The 19,157-nt window shown below is 40.2% G+C and overlaps 1 protein-coding gene across 3 annotated transcripts in view; it reads left to right on the top strand.

Annotated features, from left to right (window-relative positions):
• GRIK2 (glutamate ionotropic receptor kainate type subunit 2) overlaps positions 1–19,157 on the top strand; it is a 611,732-nt gene that overhangs the window by 565,343 nt on the left and 27,232 nt on the right. For all 3 annotated transcript variants that reach the window (XM_048844922.2, XM_075126599.1, XM_048844923.2), the window contains exon 15: positions 1,522–1,747. In XM_048844922.2, the coding sequence (XP_048700879.1) occupies positions 1,522–1,747 (226 nt within the window). The remainder of the gene's footprint in view (positions 1–1,521; positions 1,748–19,157) is intronic.

A 19,157-nucleotide genomic window follows, 5' to 3' on the forward strand; every position in this document is an offset into this window, starting at 1 on the left:
GTAAGAATCATTTGATTCTCAGACCAGAAATCAATGAACAGGAGACTGTTTGTTTCTTCTGTTCCATGTCTCCACATCGTATTCTTATCCACAACCTTTTTCTCAACTTTCACACTGAAACCCTCTGCAGTCAACACCATAGCGTGTTTTGGCACAGTATCAGTGAGCTCTTGCAGCTGGATGTCAAACTCGTCAATTTGATTAGCGTTGACTACTGGATTAGTTAACATACTTGAATGATGGACGTTCTGAAGTCCCCAAGCAGACTGAAATAAGCCTTGGATTCTATCTCAGCAGGGATACAAACTCATCCTTATTCAGAATAAATGTTCCCCTTTCTATTCCACATACACCACTAATTCTTGTTGGGGCAGAAGTTACAGCTGCCAGTTAGCTGAACTTCAGAAAGAACTGCAGTGTCAATCTTTGCCAGTGTCTCCCCCAGAGCTGAAAATGGACTTATGCTTGGGGTTAATATTAACAAATCAGAGACTCCCTGAAGAATCTGGTTATACTAGTCTGCTATATCAGATTTCTACTCTTGTCTTAGTGGCTAGGCGTTAGCATTACAGCACATCTCCTAATGATAATCTTGGTCTGGGACATTCTTGGATGAAGGTGAGGGTAACACAATGCAATAAAATAGGAATCATATATATGTATAATACATATATAGTGGTTTTCATCCCTAAATCTCAAGTGCTTTAACAAAGTATGGTACATATTATCAGTCTTATTTTACAGAAGTGGCAATGTGGTGTCAAAAGGCAAAGTGACTTGTCTAAGGTCACATAGAACAGGGTATAGAACTCTGGTCTGCTGTCTCACAGTCCTATCTCCACTGAACTATACAGTTTCCTGTGAATACTCAGTGAATGAAGCAACAAATAAGGGGCATGTTAGGCGTAGTTCTTTGACACATAACAAAACAGTATTATCAATAAAGTTTGTAATGATATCTTTGGCTAGGAGTTCCCCTCCTCAGATTGCTGTTACAGTGTACTGTGGACCAGAAGGTTGCCACCCTCCATCCCATAAGTGATTTAATTTCCGTGGGCTTGTATTCATATACTGTCACTTATGAAGTGTTTTGAGATCCTTGAAGATGTCAGATGCTGTCAGTCAGTTTTTCAAAAGAGCTCTGCAACTGTTTAGGCATTAAAATAAGTGTCAGACTTTCAAGCAACCCAAAGTATTGTTTGTGAGACTTACAGTCAGGGGTGAAATCTTGGCCCTATTGAAGTCAATGAAAGTTTTGTCCATTAACTTCAATGGTGCCAGGACGTCACCCTTGATTTTCAAAGAATCAAGCACCCAATGTGATCAGCGTTTTTGAAGGTTTGGCTAATCATGTTGGTGTCTAAATGGGAGCAGAGCTCTTTTGGAAATCTGTACCCTATATAGATCTAAAGTATTAAATGAATACAGTTATTCCTAGAAATACTATGTTAATTGGGGCTTTTCCTACTTTGTCATAAACATATTCATGTTAATACTGTATTTTAATATTTTATGTTTCAGAAATCAAAAATCTCCACTTATGACAAGATGTGGGCCTTTATGAGTAGCAGGAGGCAGTCGGTGCTTGTCAAAAGTAATGAAGAAGGCATCCAGCGTGTACTCACCTCTGATTATGCCTTTCTAATGGAATCCACAACCATTGAGTTTGTCACACAGCGGAACTGTAACCTAACACAGATTGGAGGCCTGATAGACTCAAAAGGTTATGGCGTTGGAACTCCCATGGGTAGGTTATATGTCAACCATTTGTTCTGTGCTCATTAATCTTAGCTGCAGTGATAGCACAAAAAGCTCTAGTATACAATATTGTTGCTCTCCATAAACTACAAGCACTTTTTCTCCCTCTCCCCACAACAAAGTAAACATACCATATTATATTAACACAATTTATGGATCTAGTTTAATTTAGAAAATGATGTCTTGGTTACCCTAAAAAAATGACAGGACGTTTGCATGTATAATGCCTGTGCTCTAGATGGGGACTGCAAATTCAACTAAAGGAAATACTTACCTTGACAAGAACTTGATCTCGTACAGTATTTTTTGTATTTATGGTATAGAATAAATTATGTAGTGGTAGTGCAGTGACTGCATAGGTAAATATAGTGGGCATTCGTAGTTCTGCTATATAGAAAAGTTTAAGTATCGAGTTCGCTAAGATTGTTGGGGAAACAGTCATAATAGTATGTTATACATAAACCCTGGAGAAAAAAACAGTGAACTAAAACTTTCTGTATCTAAATTATGGAGCTGTGATTGCAATTCATAATCCTGCAATCAGTTCCTGAGCAGAGTCCTACTGAGTGGACATAAGGACCTGATTGCAGGACTGGGGGCTGAGATTTCAGTTTAGTAAGCACCTAAGCCTGTGCCTAAATACCATTGAGCTATGTTGATGTACATGAGCTGAGGATCTAGCCCTTAGATTTTAGAGAAGACATCCTTTTAAATGGACTAAGGCATTAGTGCTATACAGAGGCAAAGGGTATATTAGAAGCATGGAATGACCTGCTTGAAAGAACAGTATTATGTCCTACTTTTAGTTTATTTTTATATCAAGAATTTCATCACCTTGACATCGGAATGAGCATGTCCTATATTTTTTCTCTAACGTGACTTACAAATATAATTTATTTTACCTGTATTTAAAGCATACTGTAAATCACCTTGTGGGGGAAATGCCTACAATACTTTAAGTCAAGAATCACTAGCATAAGGAAGGTTAAGAAGAGAAAGTTATTGGAAGGTCTTGCAAAGAAAAACTAGCTAATATTACCAGGCAGCTTTACCTATGGAGATTTTTTTTGTAATTTTAATAGAACTACTCAAACATACTAATAGCATTATTGTTTCAGTGATTGCAATAAGTGAATATGATTGCAACGGTACCCTGTGTGGAAATCATAGTTCTGTAAATTCCAACCTGCTTCTGACCCTGGGCTCCAATTCCTGACCTCTGACTCCAGTTCCTGTCCTTGCTACTGACTCCTGTTCTAACCACTAGACCTAACTCCTTCTCCATTCATTGACAGTCTGAGCAGAACCAAACCCTGTAAACAATAAGGGAAGTAGAGCATACAGTGAGTAAGGATCCTATAAAGGTCAATATCTCTCTGCTGGAGATAGTGGGAGCTTGTCTACACTCCTGTGCAGGGTTGAGCTAATATACGCAACTTCAGTTACGGTGTCTTCACTGCAGTAAGTCGACAGCTGACACTCTCCCGTCAACTCCACTTGCACTTCTCATTCTGGTGCAGTACTGGAGTCGACGGGAGAATGCTCAGTGGTCGATTTATTGCATCTATACTAGATGTGATAAATCGGTCCCCGCTGGATTGATCGCTGCTCACCGATCCGGCAAGTAGTGTAGACAAGCCCTGGGGGCCCTATGGACTGTGCATGCCCAGGTTGCTGCCCTGCAGGCACAGAAGGTGGCCCTGCAAGCTCAAGCCTCACTGACTTCAGTTCTTATCCCCACTCCCACTATACAAAGCTCCCCTTGCCTGACAACTTCAGTGGCAATCACAACAAGTTTCATGGTTTCCTAAATCAGCGTCAGCTCCTATTTATGGTACGTCCTCAGTGGTACACTACTGACCACGTCTAATTGGGACTAAATATCAGTCTGCTTAGAAGGGGAGGCCCTGGCTTGGGCATCTCCACTTCTGGGAAAAATCAAGCTCACTTCTAGGACAATTTAAGGATTGGTGGTGATCTTCAGTGACCCAAGTTGCAAGCATACAGTTGGAAAACTCCCACAATGAGTAAGCATTTAGACAACTGGGCATTTCATTTGAACACCAGCCAGTTAGTAAATATGCAGCAAAGTTCCAATTTGTGGTAAAGACATCTAGTAGAACAAGGCCACCCAATGTTATCATTTCTGTCTCAGCCTAAACAATGATATTAAAGATGAACTGGCATGGGTGTAATCCAGCCTGGATGCTTTAGTTGACCTATGCAGCATGACTGATGACTGCCTGACCAAATCCCACCAAGAAAAATACATTGTTCTTCCGGACCTTGCCAGCTCTGCTGATACCACACCCATTATCAGTCACTTCTCTGTCACCTAAACAAATTGAAGTTGATCAAGTCCAGCCCTGCATTTCTAATGTGGAGACAAATTGATGCAGGGCATTGGGCTTGTACCTATATTATGGGGATTTTGCATCAAGTTGCCCTGCCAAGGTCTGATCTGTGCCCTGGTCAAGAAATCCCAAGCCCCAGCCCCAGTGGGGGGGTCCAGGCTAAACTGGCACCCTTCCCTCTCCCCATAAGTGTGCACTAATGCTTGTCCACAAGTACCCTGGGAATGGCCAATCAGCATTCAACACCTCTCCAACTCCCTCTCCAACTCTGGCACTCTGCCATGCCCTACACCAACCTAGAGATTCTGGTGGACTCAAGTGCCTCAGGCAATTTCATGGATCTGGAGTTTGACCGAGCATACCATATCTCCACCCAGTGAAAGGACTCCTGACACACTCCCATAGGTTAGTGGAGTCCGTAGATAGTCACTTCTTTCATTGGTATCATACACCCACCAGAGAGCTCCCTTACAGGTAACTACACTTTGAGGCCACTGATAAATCATTCAGTTTGGACTAACTTGTGCGCTGCATTTATCAGTTGTCCTTGGCATCTCCTGCGTCATAACTCGCTCATGCACCAGCAGTCAGGCATGGTAAGTTTTGACTCCACATTTTATTGAAAATCTTGTTTCCTGAGAGCCAACCCGGGATCAGCAACCTTTTATGGCTTACTCAGTCAGCCAAAGAATTCAAAGACACAAAGAGAGAATCCAAAATGGGAAATGACTGCCTAGGAAAGAGTACTGCTGAAAGGGGTCAGAGTGGATCACAAGTTAAATCTGAGTCAACCGTATAACACTGTTGCAAAAAAGCAAACATCATTCTGAGATATATTAGCAGGAATGTCGTAAGCAAGACACAAGAAGTAATTCTTTTGCTCTACTCTGCAGTGATACAGCCTTAACTGGACTATTGTGTCCAGTTCTGGACACCACATTTCAGGAAAGATGGGGACAAACTGAAGAAAGTCCAGAGAAGGGGGGGGAAATGATTACATGTCTAGCAAACATGACCTCTGAGGGAAAATGGAAAAAAATGGGTTTGTTTATTCTGGAGGAGAGAAGACTGAGGAGGGACACAACAGTTTTCAAATACATAAAAGGTTTTTACAAAGAGGATGGTGAAAATTTGTTCTTGTTAACCTCTCAGGCTATGACAAGAAGCAATGGGCTTAAATTGCAGCAAGGGCAGTTTAAGTTGGACATTAGGAAAAAGCTTCCTAACTGTTAGGGTGGTTAAGCACTGGAATAAATTGCCTAGGGAGGTTGTGGAATCTCCATCATTGGGGATTTTTAAGAGCAGGTTGGACAAACGCTTGGCAGGGATGGTCTAAATAATACTTAGTCGTGCCTTGAGTGCAGGGGACTGGACTAGATGACCTCTCAAGGTCCCTTCTGATTCTATGATATGATTCTATGAAAACCTACAGAAAAGGTTCATTTGCCCCTCCATATCCCCAGTGGGGGCCTTGATTTTCTTAGTGGCAAAGAAAGACTACTGAGATTTGAATCAGTATTCTTTACTCTGCTCTGCCAAAGTCTTCACAAAGTTGGACCTCCATAGAGATTATAATCTGGTGAGGAGCCACAAAGAAGATGAATGGAAAACCACCTTCTATACCAGATGTGGCCATTTCAAGTATTTGGTCATGCCATTTGGGGTATGCAGCACCTGGCAATCTTCCAGCATTTCATAAACGACATCGTTAGGGGCATGCTGGACCAAATTCTTGTTTACCTAGATGACTTCTTCATTTTCCCTGAAAGTCAGTTCCTCCACAATTATCCTGTGTGTACTGTCTTGGACAGATACTGCCAAAACTACCTCCACACGAAATTCAAGAAATGTGACTTCAATGAGGACACAGTGAAATTGGGATATATTGTCTCACCTGAGGGACTCACCAATGAGTGGTGATACCTGGCTTTGCCGCATCCAAGGATGCGCACCAAGTGCAGCAATTCCTGGTGTTTCCCAATTTATACAAGCAATTTATTAAAGGATTCTTTTGTCTGGTTGTACCCATAACAGCACTCCTACAAAATGGAGCCCACTTTTCCTGGTCCATGGAAATTCAGTTGGCCTTTGATTGACTGAAGAGGGCATTCACCCCAGCTTCCATCCTGATTCACCCAAATCCCACTGAACCATTTATAATTGAGGTTGATGCCTCAAATTTTGCCACCAGTGCAGTTTTATCTCAACATGCGAGCCCCCACAACCAACTATACCTTTGTCCCTTTCATTCTTGGAAGCTAACCCCCACAGGGAAAAATTACAATATTTGGGTCAAGGAGCTACTGGCTATCAAGATGACTTTCAGTGAGTGAGCACCACCTCCTATGAGAAGCCTGATACCACAAGTTATGACATACCACAAGAATCTGGAATACCTACAGACTGCTAGATGCCTTAACCAATTCTAGATCCACCAGTCCCTCTTCTTTACTCACTTTGACTTTCTGGTAACCCAGCAGTTCTCAAACTCTGGGTCAGGACCGCAAAGTGGGTTGGGACCTCATTTTAAATGGGTCGCCTGGGCTGGCTTAGCCTGCCTGGGCCTGATGCCAAAGCCCAAGGGCTTCAGCTCTGGTGGTGGGGCTCTGGTTACAGGCTCCTTGCCTGGGGCTGTAGCCCTTGGGCTTTGGCTTTCCCCCACACACCAGGGGTGGTGGGGATCGGGTGAGCTCAGGCTTAGGCCCCTCCCTTCTGGGGTCATGTAGTAATTTTCGTTTTCAGAAAGGGGTCGTGGTGCAATAAAGTTTGAGAATCCCCGGTAACCTATCACCCAGGGATAAGAAATGGGAAGGCAGATACTCTAGGCCCCAAATTAAATATTTCCAACATAGGGAAAAGCCCTCTGCCACTATGCTTAAGGAGTCCAACATTGTCAACAGGACAATTAAGAACGGGTCTAACATTCCATCCGCTCCCTGATGACTCATTCACAACCCAAATCTGCCAGACCCTGAATGATGCAGGTACCTTTACTGACCCAGAGTTCTCAAGGGTTGTATTTATGTTCCAGTGGGACAACTTAGGTTTCTGGCATTGAAACTATGCCAAGTTTTGTGGCTTGTGTGCCATTTGGGCCAATTCAAGGCCTGGAATCTGGTCTCAAGATTCTACAGGCCTACAAATTTACATCAAGTCTTATACAAGATCCAGCAAGCTCTGTGCCTGCACCAAGAACCTAGGATCAAAACCCCTAGGTCTCTTCCAGCTTCTGCCCATGCTTCCAAAGCCTTGGTCTACTATATCAATGGACTTTATTGTAGAACAGTCATTTTCCCAGGAACACTTGGTAATCCTGAATACCATCAACCTCCTAAGAAAGATAGCACCCTTCATCCCATGTTGTGCTGTTCCTAAAGCACAAGAGATGGTTTGACTCTTCTTGGAAAATGTCTTCTGTTACCATGGGTTACAAAGAGGCATTATATTGGACTAGGGACCCCCAGTTCATCTATTGATTCTCTTGCGAATTTCTCAGACTCCTTAGGGAGACTTCTCAAGTCTATTGCCCAATTTTGTGCTATTCTGAATTTGCATATAAAAATACAATCCATACCTCAACCCAACCTAGCCAATTCTTTGCAAACTGTGGCTTTCACCCCAATTTCCACTCAGACTTACCTGTAAGTTCCACAGTACTGGCTATCACAGATTTGGCCTCCCACCTACATCAAGTGTATTGGGAGTTCATGGGACACTTGCAGACCACCAAAAAAGTCTATAAACACCACATGGACCAAGACAATCAGACTTCCCCCAATCTGGTCACAGGGGACAAGGTGTGGCTGTCTTCCGAAAACCTTAAATCAAGCAGTGTATCTGCCAAACTAGACTACCAATACCTGGAATCCTTGAAGATACACCTTGTCTTTAACATCTCACTTTTAAAGCTCCGCACTGAGAACCCATACTCAAATCACTCCAACCTGCCACCACCCATAACAGTCCATGGACAGGAGGAGTACTTGGTCCACTGGATCCTTGACTTTCAGTGAGTTAGGGGAAGTCTTCACTACCTGGCGGACTCAGAATGTTACAGTCCAGATGAGCAGCCTTGAGAACCAGTAGAGAACATCCATGCCCTGGACCTATTGTGAGAGGTCCATCAGAAGTCCCCCTAACACACCAGGTCCCAAGACCCTTAGAAGGTGCGCTCAAGGAGGAGTGTGGTCAGGAATCAGGACCTGCAGCAGAGACATTCTCCAGGGAACCAACCTAATGAGCATAACTGGCCTGTAGGAGACAGCCTGATTGCCCACACCACCTGATTGGTGGGAAGAATCAGCAGACCAGCTCTTAAGCCCAGCAGCAGCAGTTTGGCAACTGCTGAAATTTACAGATAGGCAGAGGAAGAAAAATGCTATTTGAGAGTTTGATTTAAGGATTTCTTATATTAATTAATATATTTCTTTTGTATATTTTGACATGTGATGGTGATAATTTGTGTTTTAATCGTTATAAAGCCTTTACTTTTTGAATCTCAGTGTCTACTCTCATTAAATAATTAATGTTGGAACCCCCCCATTTCCTTCAACTGTGAAAACTGAAATTAAAAAAGTACTTAAAACCCATGATCTTGCACAAGTGTGAAAATTTAAATTGATACAAAATTAAAATGTTTAAAAATAAACATCTTAGAGACTAACCAATTTATTTGAGCATAAGCTTTCGCGAGCTACAGCTCACTTCATCGGATGCATACTGTGGAAACTGCAGAAGACATTATATACACAGAGACCATGAAACAATACCTACTCCCACCCCACTCTCAGGAGAGTGAGAGTGGGGTGGGAGTAGGTATTGTTTCATGGTCTCTGTGTATATAATGTCTTCTGCAGTTTCCACAGTATGCATCCGATGAAGTGAGCTGTAGCTCGCGAAAGCTTATGCTCAAATAAATTGGTTAGTCTCTAAGGTGCCACAAGTACTCCTTTTCTTTTTGCGAATACAGACTAACACGGCTGTTACTCTAAAACCTAAAAATAAACATATTATCCATAGAAATTATAACAAAATAAAAATCAAATTCTGCCAAGCCTCGCTGTATTCCATAATAAACATCAGAGTTAATGTGAAGTGAACCATGTAAGACTCAGAAGTTTAGCTTGAGTACTTGTGCAGATCATACCAGTAATGTCTTATACTTTTGGGGGTCTGCAAAAATAGACTGGACATTATACAAGAATATGAGATTTTTGGCATTTCCTGTTTCCAGTTGGTATGGTAATATCCAAAATACAGCTTTTTGTGGTGTATTTTTCTGTTTCTATCTAGAATAAGGAATTGAAGGATTACAAATGAAAAGTATTTTTTTTATATTTTTATATTAATTAGTTTGAATAGAATTTGAGTAGTTCTTTAAAAGCATGGGTAGAATTTTGGTTTCTACAGTTTGTAGAAGTTCTAATTTTATCTTGATCTGTTTTTTTCCATCTTTAATCAGGATGAACAACTTTATCACTTGCAGGGAAGGAGCTTGTTACCCATTTTCAGTCCTGATCTGACCTGTCATAGTCACAAGTTCTCCTCTCTGTTCCAAGTCTCTCTGTCTATCCAGAGAAGCTGGGAATGAAAAAAAAAAAAATGATTTTGATGTTTGAGTTCCTCCTCCAGGACACATTGTTTATGCAGCTGTTGGGTTTTTAGGGGCAGCCCTTCTTTCTCCCCTGCTGCTCTTACACCACTTTCAGTGCTGGTTTCCCAACTGCCTGTTCTGTGCATCGCAGTGCAGCAGAGCTGGAGAGAAAGACTGGGAGCTGCTAGGAGGAAGATAGAGCAAGAGGGAGCAGGGGAAAGAGGCAGCTTGGACACAACCAACAGCAGCTTCAGCCTCTATTTGGCAGAATTAAGCATCAGAGCAAGTCTGAGGTAGGAATGAAAAAGTAGCTTTACACTACCTCAGGGATTCACTGATCTTGGGGCTGTCAAGGAGCCAATTTAACCCCTCTTCCAAATTGGAGCAGCCTCAGAGATACTGTACATTGTGCTCTGCTGGTCATAGCTCCAATGGGACTGTTGGATCATATCTTTTAGAAAAACATCCAGTCTTGATTTAAAAATTGGCAGTGATGGAGAATCTCCCACCAGTCTTGGTAAATTGTTCCAATGATTAATTACTCTCATTAACAATTTATACCTTATTTCCAGTCTCAATTAGTTTCAAAATTCAAGCCATTGGATTGTGTTAGACCTTTCTCTGCTAGACTGAAGAGCCCATTATTAAAAATTTGTTTCCCATGTGAGTACTTACAGGTTGTAATCAAGTCACCCCTTAATCTTCTCTTTGTTAAGCTAAATAGATAGAACTCTTTGAGTCTGTTACTATGAGGGAGGTTTTCTAATGCTTTAAGCGTTCTTGTGGCTCTTCTCTGAACCCTCTCCAAGTTATCAACATCCTTCTTGAATTGTGGTCACAGTATTCCATCAGCAGTCAGACCAGTGCCAATACCCCAAAACCCCAAAACGCCTTCTTGAGATTCTTGTTTATGCATCCAATGATCATATTAGGCCTTCTGACCACAACATCGCACTGAGAGCTCAGTTTCAGCTGATTATCCACAACGACCTCCAATTTTTTACATTTAGTCACATTAAAATGCATATTGTTTGCTTGTGCCCAGTTTAGTTCTGTATTCATGACCTGTCCTCTTTATTATTTACCACTCCCCCAATTTTTTGAGTCATCTGCAAACTTTATCAGTGATAATTTTATGTTTTCCTTTCCATTGATAACAATGCTAAATAGCATAAAGCCAAGAACAGATCCCTGTGGGTCTGCTCTAGAAACATGCCCGCTCACTGACAATTTTGAGAGCTGTCAGTTAGCCAGCATTTAATCCATTTATTGTGTGCCATGTTAATTTTATATCAGTCTTGCTCTTTAATCGAAGTGTCATGTGGAACAAAGTCAAATGCTTTATAGAAATCCAAGTATGTTACATCAACACTATTACCTTCATCAGTCAAACTTTTAATCTCATCCAACAAAAAGATATCATGTTAGTTTGACTATATCTATTTTCCATAAATCCATGTTGATAGTCATTAATTATATTAACCTCCTTTAATTCTTTTGTAATTGAGTTCCATATCTGTCCCTCCATTGTCTTGCCTGGGCTTGATGTCAGACTGACAAGCCTATAATTACTCATGTCATCCCATTTACCCTTTGACCCTTTTTAGATATTGGCATAACATTAGTTTTCTTCCAGTCTTCTGGAACTTCCCCAGTGCTCCAAGACTTATTGAAAATCAACATTAAAGGTCCAGCAAGTCCCTTGGCCAGCTCTTTAAAACCTCTAAGATGCAAGTTATCTGGACTTGCTGATTTAAAAATGTCTATCTTTAGTAGCTTCTGAGCTCAGATGCAACTGCCTCCTGAGATATGCAACTGTCTGGTGACTCCCAAATTATTTGAAGAGTTATTACAAGAAGGGAAAAAAGTTAAATGCTAGCAACTATGGCCTCTCTGTGGACCTGACTCCTCACTGTAAAACTGGAGTAACAAATTGGCAAATCACATAGATATAGTAGGCATAACTTAATCGTAAACTTGATTTCAATGGAGCAACACTGGGATAAAACTGCAGTAACATGGAAGTGAATCAGGCCCTCTGTTTTGTATAAATACATAAAAGTGTGTATGCATATGTACATATACATGCATAACATAAAATTAGCAGTAGAATTCATAGTGTCATGACCTAAAAAATATAGTGCCCATGTCAAATGAAAAGAATATGAATAAAATACACAGTCTTCTAGCAGAGTTGCATTGGCCATAAGCTCCAGAAATCATACATACACATAGAAGTTCAATAGGTTAGAATAAGACCCTCAGGCTTTCACATTCTGTTGGTTCAGGAATGGCATTTTTCACTGTGTTCCTTTTCACTTTCAGTTCTAAAGGGATACTGCTACATTTGTTAACATTTCATTTTCTTCCCCTTACAGAAAAATGTATATTTCATTTGTTATTTTTCTTAACGGGAGGTTGCTCCTTTACTTGCCCAAGGCATATGTGGCTTCCACATAAATTTATTGGTCCAGACTAATGTATTGGCATTCAGGTCACTTGCACGTGTGCACATGCCCCTACCCCCCCCCCAGGTTTGTTTATTTGTTTAGTTTTCTCTCCTGCTGCCCAATGAAATTCTAGTGAACATTTTTCACTTAAAGCCTTCTTTTTGATGAATCAGACCCATGTGGAGGGCTTTTTGTTTTTTGAATTTCAGTCAACTGTAGAGCACATAATTAAAATGTTGTTTAGAGTAAGCACATTTTGAAGACAGTGGTATTCCCATAATTTCATCAGACACAGGATCTAGAAAGTGGTATTTCACACTCCACTCCCTTAAATTAAAGCCTTCACTACAGAAAAAGGGTTTCAGGCAATAATTTATTATCTCCTATTTCATACCTCCGTTAGGAATATGACTTCATGAATTTTTTATATTTATCTTGTAAGCCATTAATAAATGCAATACAATACCATTCTTCTTTACCTCAGTAAGAGGTGCCTGGTTTCAAATAGTTTTTAAACAAATAGTGTAATGAACAAATGTATAACATTTAACTACCATGTTATATCCAGTAATATACTGTATAGCTCACCTAATTTAAAATTACTTATCCTTTTCCTCTTGGGGTTGACTTGAACAAGTCCTTCTGTTAAACTTTAAGTTTTACAATACTGTATTTCTTAAACTGATTTTTTACCATTTCTTTAATGCAGACATTTCACAAAAGCATCCTGGTATCATTATATGCTACTTTTATTAACTGTCTGTTCCCACTGGACAACTTTTAGCTAGAGTAACAGTTATACATATAAATTACTTGAGAAGAGAAGACAATTGTATTTTTTTTTGAAAAATTAACCAGGAAATTCCAAGTTATGGAACAAAGAACAAATAGAAAAAGGAAATAAAAAGAAAAAAATACCATTAAACATTAGGAAGCTAGAAAATGCCCCGATTAGATCACCTTAACCAACCTAACTCTGCCCATATACCCACCATGCTTGCATTGTTGTCATTGCATTCCAGCTTGCATTGTTGTCACACCCACCATATAAGAGAGAGAGGTTTTGAAATGGACTTTCTGCTATCGCAGTGATCTTAAATTCACGTTATTTGCATAGTGTGTCTGTAGAATGGGGAAACATTGGAGTATGTGGCTTGATTTTGCACCAGTGATATGTATAAGTATGATTTCCCCTATCATCTTGCATTCCTGAGGTTTAACCTATCTACATTGTGTCTGGCCTCAACAGGCTTGTAGCCCCAAATATTGCAACACTTGAACAATTGAATACCATGTACTTTTTGGGGTAAATATTCAGAGTGATTGTTCTGAATGTAGTTACTTTCCCATCAAGAGAGCTATTACTTTTTGTTGTTGTTAATAATTTGTTCTACAGTAATGTCTGGAAGGCTCAACTGAGATCAGGTCTCATTGCCCTAGGCACTCAACATAAACATAGTGCGAGGCAGTTCTTTCCCTGAAGAGTTCTAAGTGGACAAAGTGTGATAGAGAATTGGGACTGCATATGGTCTTAAAAATAAAGCAAGTTATTTATAGCAATTGTGACAGGGTCGGGCCAGATGACTATAGGAGTGTGATAGAAGGCAGATATATTAGCCCCAGGTTAAGTAGGTCCCTTTTCCCTGGGTAAGGTAACAGGGAAGGATCCAGAACAATCAGGAACTTTCTGGAAAGAATTAAGGCAGACAGGTTGATTAGAACTCCTGCAGCCAATCAAGAAGCTGCTAGAATCAATTAAGGCAGGCTAATCGGGACACCTGGGTTTAAAAAGGAGCTCACTTCACTTTGTGGTGCGCGTGTGAGGAGCTGGGAGCAAGATGCACTAGGAGTTGAAATTGAGAAGGCGTACTGCCGGAGAACTGAGGGGTACAAGCATTATCAGACAACAGGAGGAAGGTCCTATGGTGAGGATAAAGAAGGTGTTGGGAGGAGGCCATGGGGAAGTAGCCCAGGGAGTTGTAGCAGTCGCACAGCTGTTCTAGGAGGCACTTTAGACAGCTGCATTCCACAGGGCCCTGGGCTGGAACCCGGAGTGGAGGGCAGGCCCGGGTTCCCCCGAAACCTCCCAACTCCTGATCAGACACAGGAGAAGTTGATCTGAACTGTGGGTTCATGAAAACAGCCAAACTGAGGGCTACCGTGAATCTCCAAGGCAAGCAAATCCGCCAATAAGCACAAGGCCTACCAAGGTAGAGGAGGAACTTTGTCACACAATATATAGTAAAGCCACACTTCATTTTAAATGCAACTATTCAGTTCAATCAGTGTGTTAATAAACATTACTACAATTAAGGTATTAGATTATAGGATTGTCTCGTGTGTTTTGGTGGTTCCGAGGACAGTGATGGAGGGTTAGAGATAAGGTTGTTTGGGTGCCCTTAATTTAGCATTTTTGTACATTCTGCTGTTTTAGTTTTATTTTGTTTTGTTTGTAAATAACTATGAGATTCCCTGAAAGGGTTTTTTGTGCTTCACTTCCATCACTGTTAAGATGGAAATAAGGCTGTAAACATACAACGTTGTTTGCCTGGGAATTGTATTGAGGTTTAAAAACAATATTTAAAGTATTATTCCATGTTAGGAACACTCATGGCATTTTCATTGTCTCGGTCAGCTGATGAGGTGCCTGCACCCCAGCTTTTGGCAGGTAGCTATACATGGGGGGAGAAGAGCTTTTTAAATAAAGAATCCGGTTAAATGGATTGGGTTGAGCATCTTTAATTTGCTTGATAGGCACCCCTCTCTTCCACTCTCCAGACCACTCCTACTCGCATACACGTGTGTGCACGCACACACATGCACACAAACCAGTGTGGTTCCCTATTTGTTGCTCTCCCCTTTCTCTCCTCACTATGGCCATCAGGGTCAGAATAGTATTTATAAACTTGATACTTTAGGGCCAGATCATTCCTGGCCCTAGCACAACTGTGTAGGAGACTAAAGGTAAGTCAACACAACTGGGAGTGAGCCTATAAATAGTGGTGTAGACATTGATGCATGGGCTAGCCACCCAAGCTTGGACCCAGGGTGTCAGGCAAGCTTGTATTCGGGTGGCTTGCCTGTGCTACCACCTGTGTAGCAATATTCACTCTGCTATTTTTAGCATTCTAGCTTGAGAAGAACTAGGTCACATCTGTCTACCTGGGCTGGAGGCACACTCCCAGCTGCAGCGTAGATATACCCCTAGGGAGAATAAGACTCCATGCCCCTTGCATGGTCACCTTGCATCTCAGCTCAGGTGCAGGGGCAAAACTGAGGTCTGCACACCTGGCAGCTTTCCCTCTGCCCCCTACAGGCTGATAGTGAGCTGATAGTTGAACTGGTGCAATGGGAAAATTCTCTTCAAAATAAAGAGTTGGTACAGATTGTTTCCCCTTTTGAGCAAGTGGGAAGGAAGAAAGGAAGTGCCCAAGCTCGGATCTATGGGAGCACAGTCTCAGTCTGGTCTTAGATGTCTTAACTAACACTCTCCAAAACTAGGCACCAATTCTCACTAAACCAAACAGATTTAAGAAGATGGCTCCTGTGAAGTACTTGCAGGGAGCCCTCACATAGCTGATTAGCCTAGTGGTACTAAACTGCATTAAAAACACAAGTAATGAGACGTGAACTATTTTCTCACATAAGGAAATGGTGTAGTTGCCCCAGGGTGGTTGTTAGGTTGAGGGCAGGAAGGTAGGTTATGGAGAATGGGACTGAAACTGGTTTGTAAAACAGCCTCTCTTCTATATAGATGTGGTTCAGTATGAGAAACTTGGAGAATCCTTAGAGTAAAACACATGGAATTTCAAGGACAAGCCATTTCAAAGCTAAGAAGAACTAGTTAAAAAAATATTCAAGGTAGTTCACATTATTTCTGATCCTTCCTCTCTTCTCTACTCCCTGTTCACTTTTCTCAAATTTACTGGAAAAATTCTACTCTGGCAGGTAGAAAAGAATAAGCCATTTCAACAAGCTTTTTGGTAATGTTATTTTAAAATTTGCTTGTATGTGTGGATGCTTCTTTGAACAAGATTTGCAGTGTAGTTTGTGAGTGGGGCATGTGTTTTGACTTCTAATGAGCTAACAGAATTGCGAGTAGTGTATGATATACAATCAATTACAAATATTATGGACAAAAACCCTGAAGAAAAACAGTGTTTTCCATTAGAAAGTATTTAAAATGTGCTAGTACTGGAGGACTTCATGTTAATTTACCATGGGCAATTATCTGCAGAGAAACCTTTCTACTTAAAAATGTTTCTGTGGCACTGCTTCCCTCCTCCTAACTGCAACTATTAAAACCCTACCTTTATCCTTTGTATCTGTTTGTTATATATTACACTCAGAGAAATGGGGAAGGATCAGCTCTCATGGTGGCAGGAGAGTAGCAAGACACAAAACCCACAGTTGTCTTGTTAATTTCTGTTTTTTAGAGAAGTAAGGGACCTTGTCAAAATAAGGAATTTGGAAAGTGGCAGCCTCTCTTTTTGTTACATATTCCCAATTTCTAGCAAGGGAAACTCTTCTGTTTTCCTTTTATTTCCATTCCCTTTTCACAGTGTGCTTAGCCTTCTGAAAACATACACAGGAGCTCACACTATTCATTAGAAAACAGAGAGCTAACACAGATGTCAGCATAGTCATTCCCATGCTTCCAGCTTCATACCTATTCTTAGGGGAACATATGAGTGCATGATTTTAGATCTTTTAAAGTCCAGCAGAAAGAACTATGATTTTTCTATTTCTGAAAATAGATCTCTTTTTCTCAGTAGAATAGGGATACTAATGTTGTAAAATCTCAAATGTATTTTTGATTATTCCTTTAAAAAGAATCTAAAATAAAGAGAATAAACTGGCTGAATTGCAACTAGAATCCCACTTGTATAGTTTGAAAAATTCATAGTGTATGTTTCTAAAAGATAAAAACACACACAATTTCGTTTTAAATAGTCAAAATCTAGAGTTCCTCTTTATGAATTACTTTTGGGACTCTTCCATTTTAGCTCTTTTTAAGTCCTAGATTATGTAAATTCCACAATTTAAGCATATTGCAATCTTTGAAAAAGAGAAGTATAAATTAATCAAGCAAGTGGATGCATCACTTTCTGGTTTGTTTATGTCAGTGATCAGTCTTTATAAGAGTAAATAGGTAGCAGTATACCAAAAAGTGAAGACTTTCCTTTTGTTTCCTGGTCCTTTATCTGTAATCCTTCATATTAGCTATACTGTAATATTCGTTACTTATACGTGCATAAAACTGCCAGGCTTCGGTTATTCAGTGTAACTAAAACAGATTAATAAATTTGTCTGTACCAGCTGAACATAATGCACAAAAATTGATTCATATTATTTATCCTTATGCAGGTCAAACCATGAATTAAAGCTCATTCCAGAATTTCAACAGCTTTCACAGGGATTTAAATGTTGAAGTCTGTGAAACTGTAGTTAAAACATTTGATGGGGAAAAAATCTTTATAGTATGAATGAGCAAAAATCTTTATAGTATGAATGAGCAAAAGAAATGTTTGTGAAAGGCTTGTCAGAGATTGGGCTTTCTACCTAGTAAAACCACACAAAAAATAAACTAGAAAAATCCTAGTTCCTATTGTTAGCAGACTGCCTAAGAAAAGCTAGGTTTCCATTGGGAATTCACTGAAGAGCAAGAATTGGAGCACAGTCATCATTAAAATTGCAAATGCTGACCTAATGGTACCTAGGACCATATGTGTATCACATTGTCATATAATATGTTATCACAGCCATTTTTATTTACAAGCAGTAAGTCTCAAAGATGAATGTTTTAAGGCTGCAGATCTATTTTTCTATCACTAAAAAGTTACTTTCTATATAAAAATATTAGTTGTGTTGCATAATAAGAAACTCGTAGTCCTGAAATAGTTAATAACATTTTTTGAATAATGATTGAGCTCATTAACACTGATTATTAATGATCCAGAGGACTTGCAATAGACTAACTATCATACCCGTTATATCATCTGAACACCTTGCAAAAGAGTTCACTGCTAAAAATGGTTAGTGGTCTCCATTAAGAACGTGTGGTTGTTTCTTCATTAATGTATTTCTTTTTTCTTCTCCTATTCTCTTCTGCTTTCTTACTAATTCTTCTTCCTCCCACTTATTTCTTGCCTTCACCTCTTTCTCCTTTTCCACCTTATTGATTCTTTGGTGCTGATTTTTGTTGGAGCTGTGCAAACACAAAGTCAAAGAAGCGAGTTTTACATTTTTACATTCTGAAAGCTCATCTTTCTGCTCTCCTCTGTTTATTAGTTCCAAAGTCTTAGCCCTATTGCCAAAAACCCCCATCTCTTCCTTTCATGAGATTCACCATTGAATTTGACAGTTTTCTGGGTCCTATGGAATGTCATGACCACAGAGAGAGGGGCACTCTCTAAGGTGTCTTGGACTAGATCCATGGAAGTACATGATAACTAGGATTCAGACTTTGAATTTGTACTTGTATTCTATAGAGAGTCTATTCAGTGAGTGGAATACTGGGATGATGTGCTTTTGGTGGCTGGTGTTGCTGAGCAGATGGGCTGTTCCATTCTTGACTAACTGTGGTCTTTTATTTTCACAGTATATATGCTCATGAATAGATATAGTGAATTAATGCAGTCTAGCCTGGTGGTCAAGAAGCTCAGTCCTTGTATGGGTTTTTCCAATCCTTTGCTAGCCTGGTAAATCAAATTCAGGGTCTAGAAGCTGCATCCAGATCTTCCAGGAGGCAGGGCCCTTTATTAGGGAATTATATATATGATAAAATTGGGGAACTACTAAAAAGGATATTAAGCAGTGGAATTCTCTTATTCTTTTTGCAATGTCATGTGGACTTGATAGGAATTCCAGTCACTCTGAAGCACTGTTATTACTTTTGTCTGTTTGCATATTTGTTACTTAAGTAGAGTCTAGCCAGATTTAAAATATCTGCTATTCAGTTATACCCAAATGCCACTTAATAAGTAACCTAGGATGAAATCC

Source organism: Caretta caretta, chromosome 3 (genome assembly GCF_965140235.1).
Source record: "Caretta caretta isolate rCarCar2 chromosome 3, rCarCar1.hap1, whole genome shotgun sequence".
Classification (NCBI taxonomy): Eukaryota; Metazoa; Chordata; order Testudines; family Cheloniidae; genus Caretta; species Caretta caretta.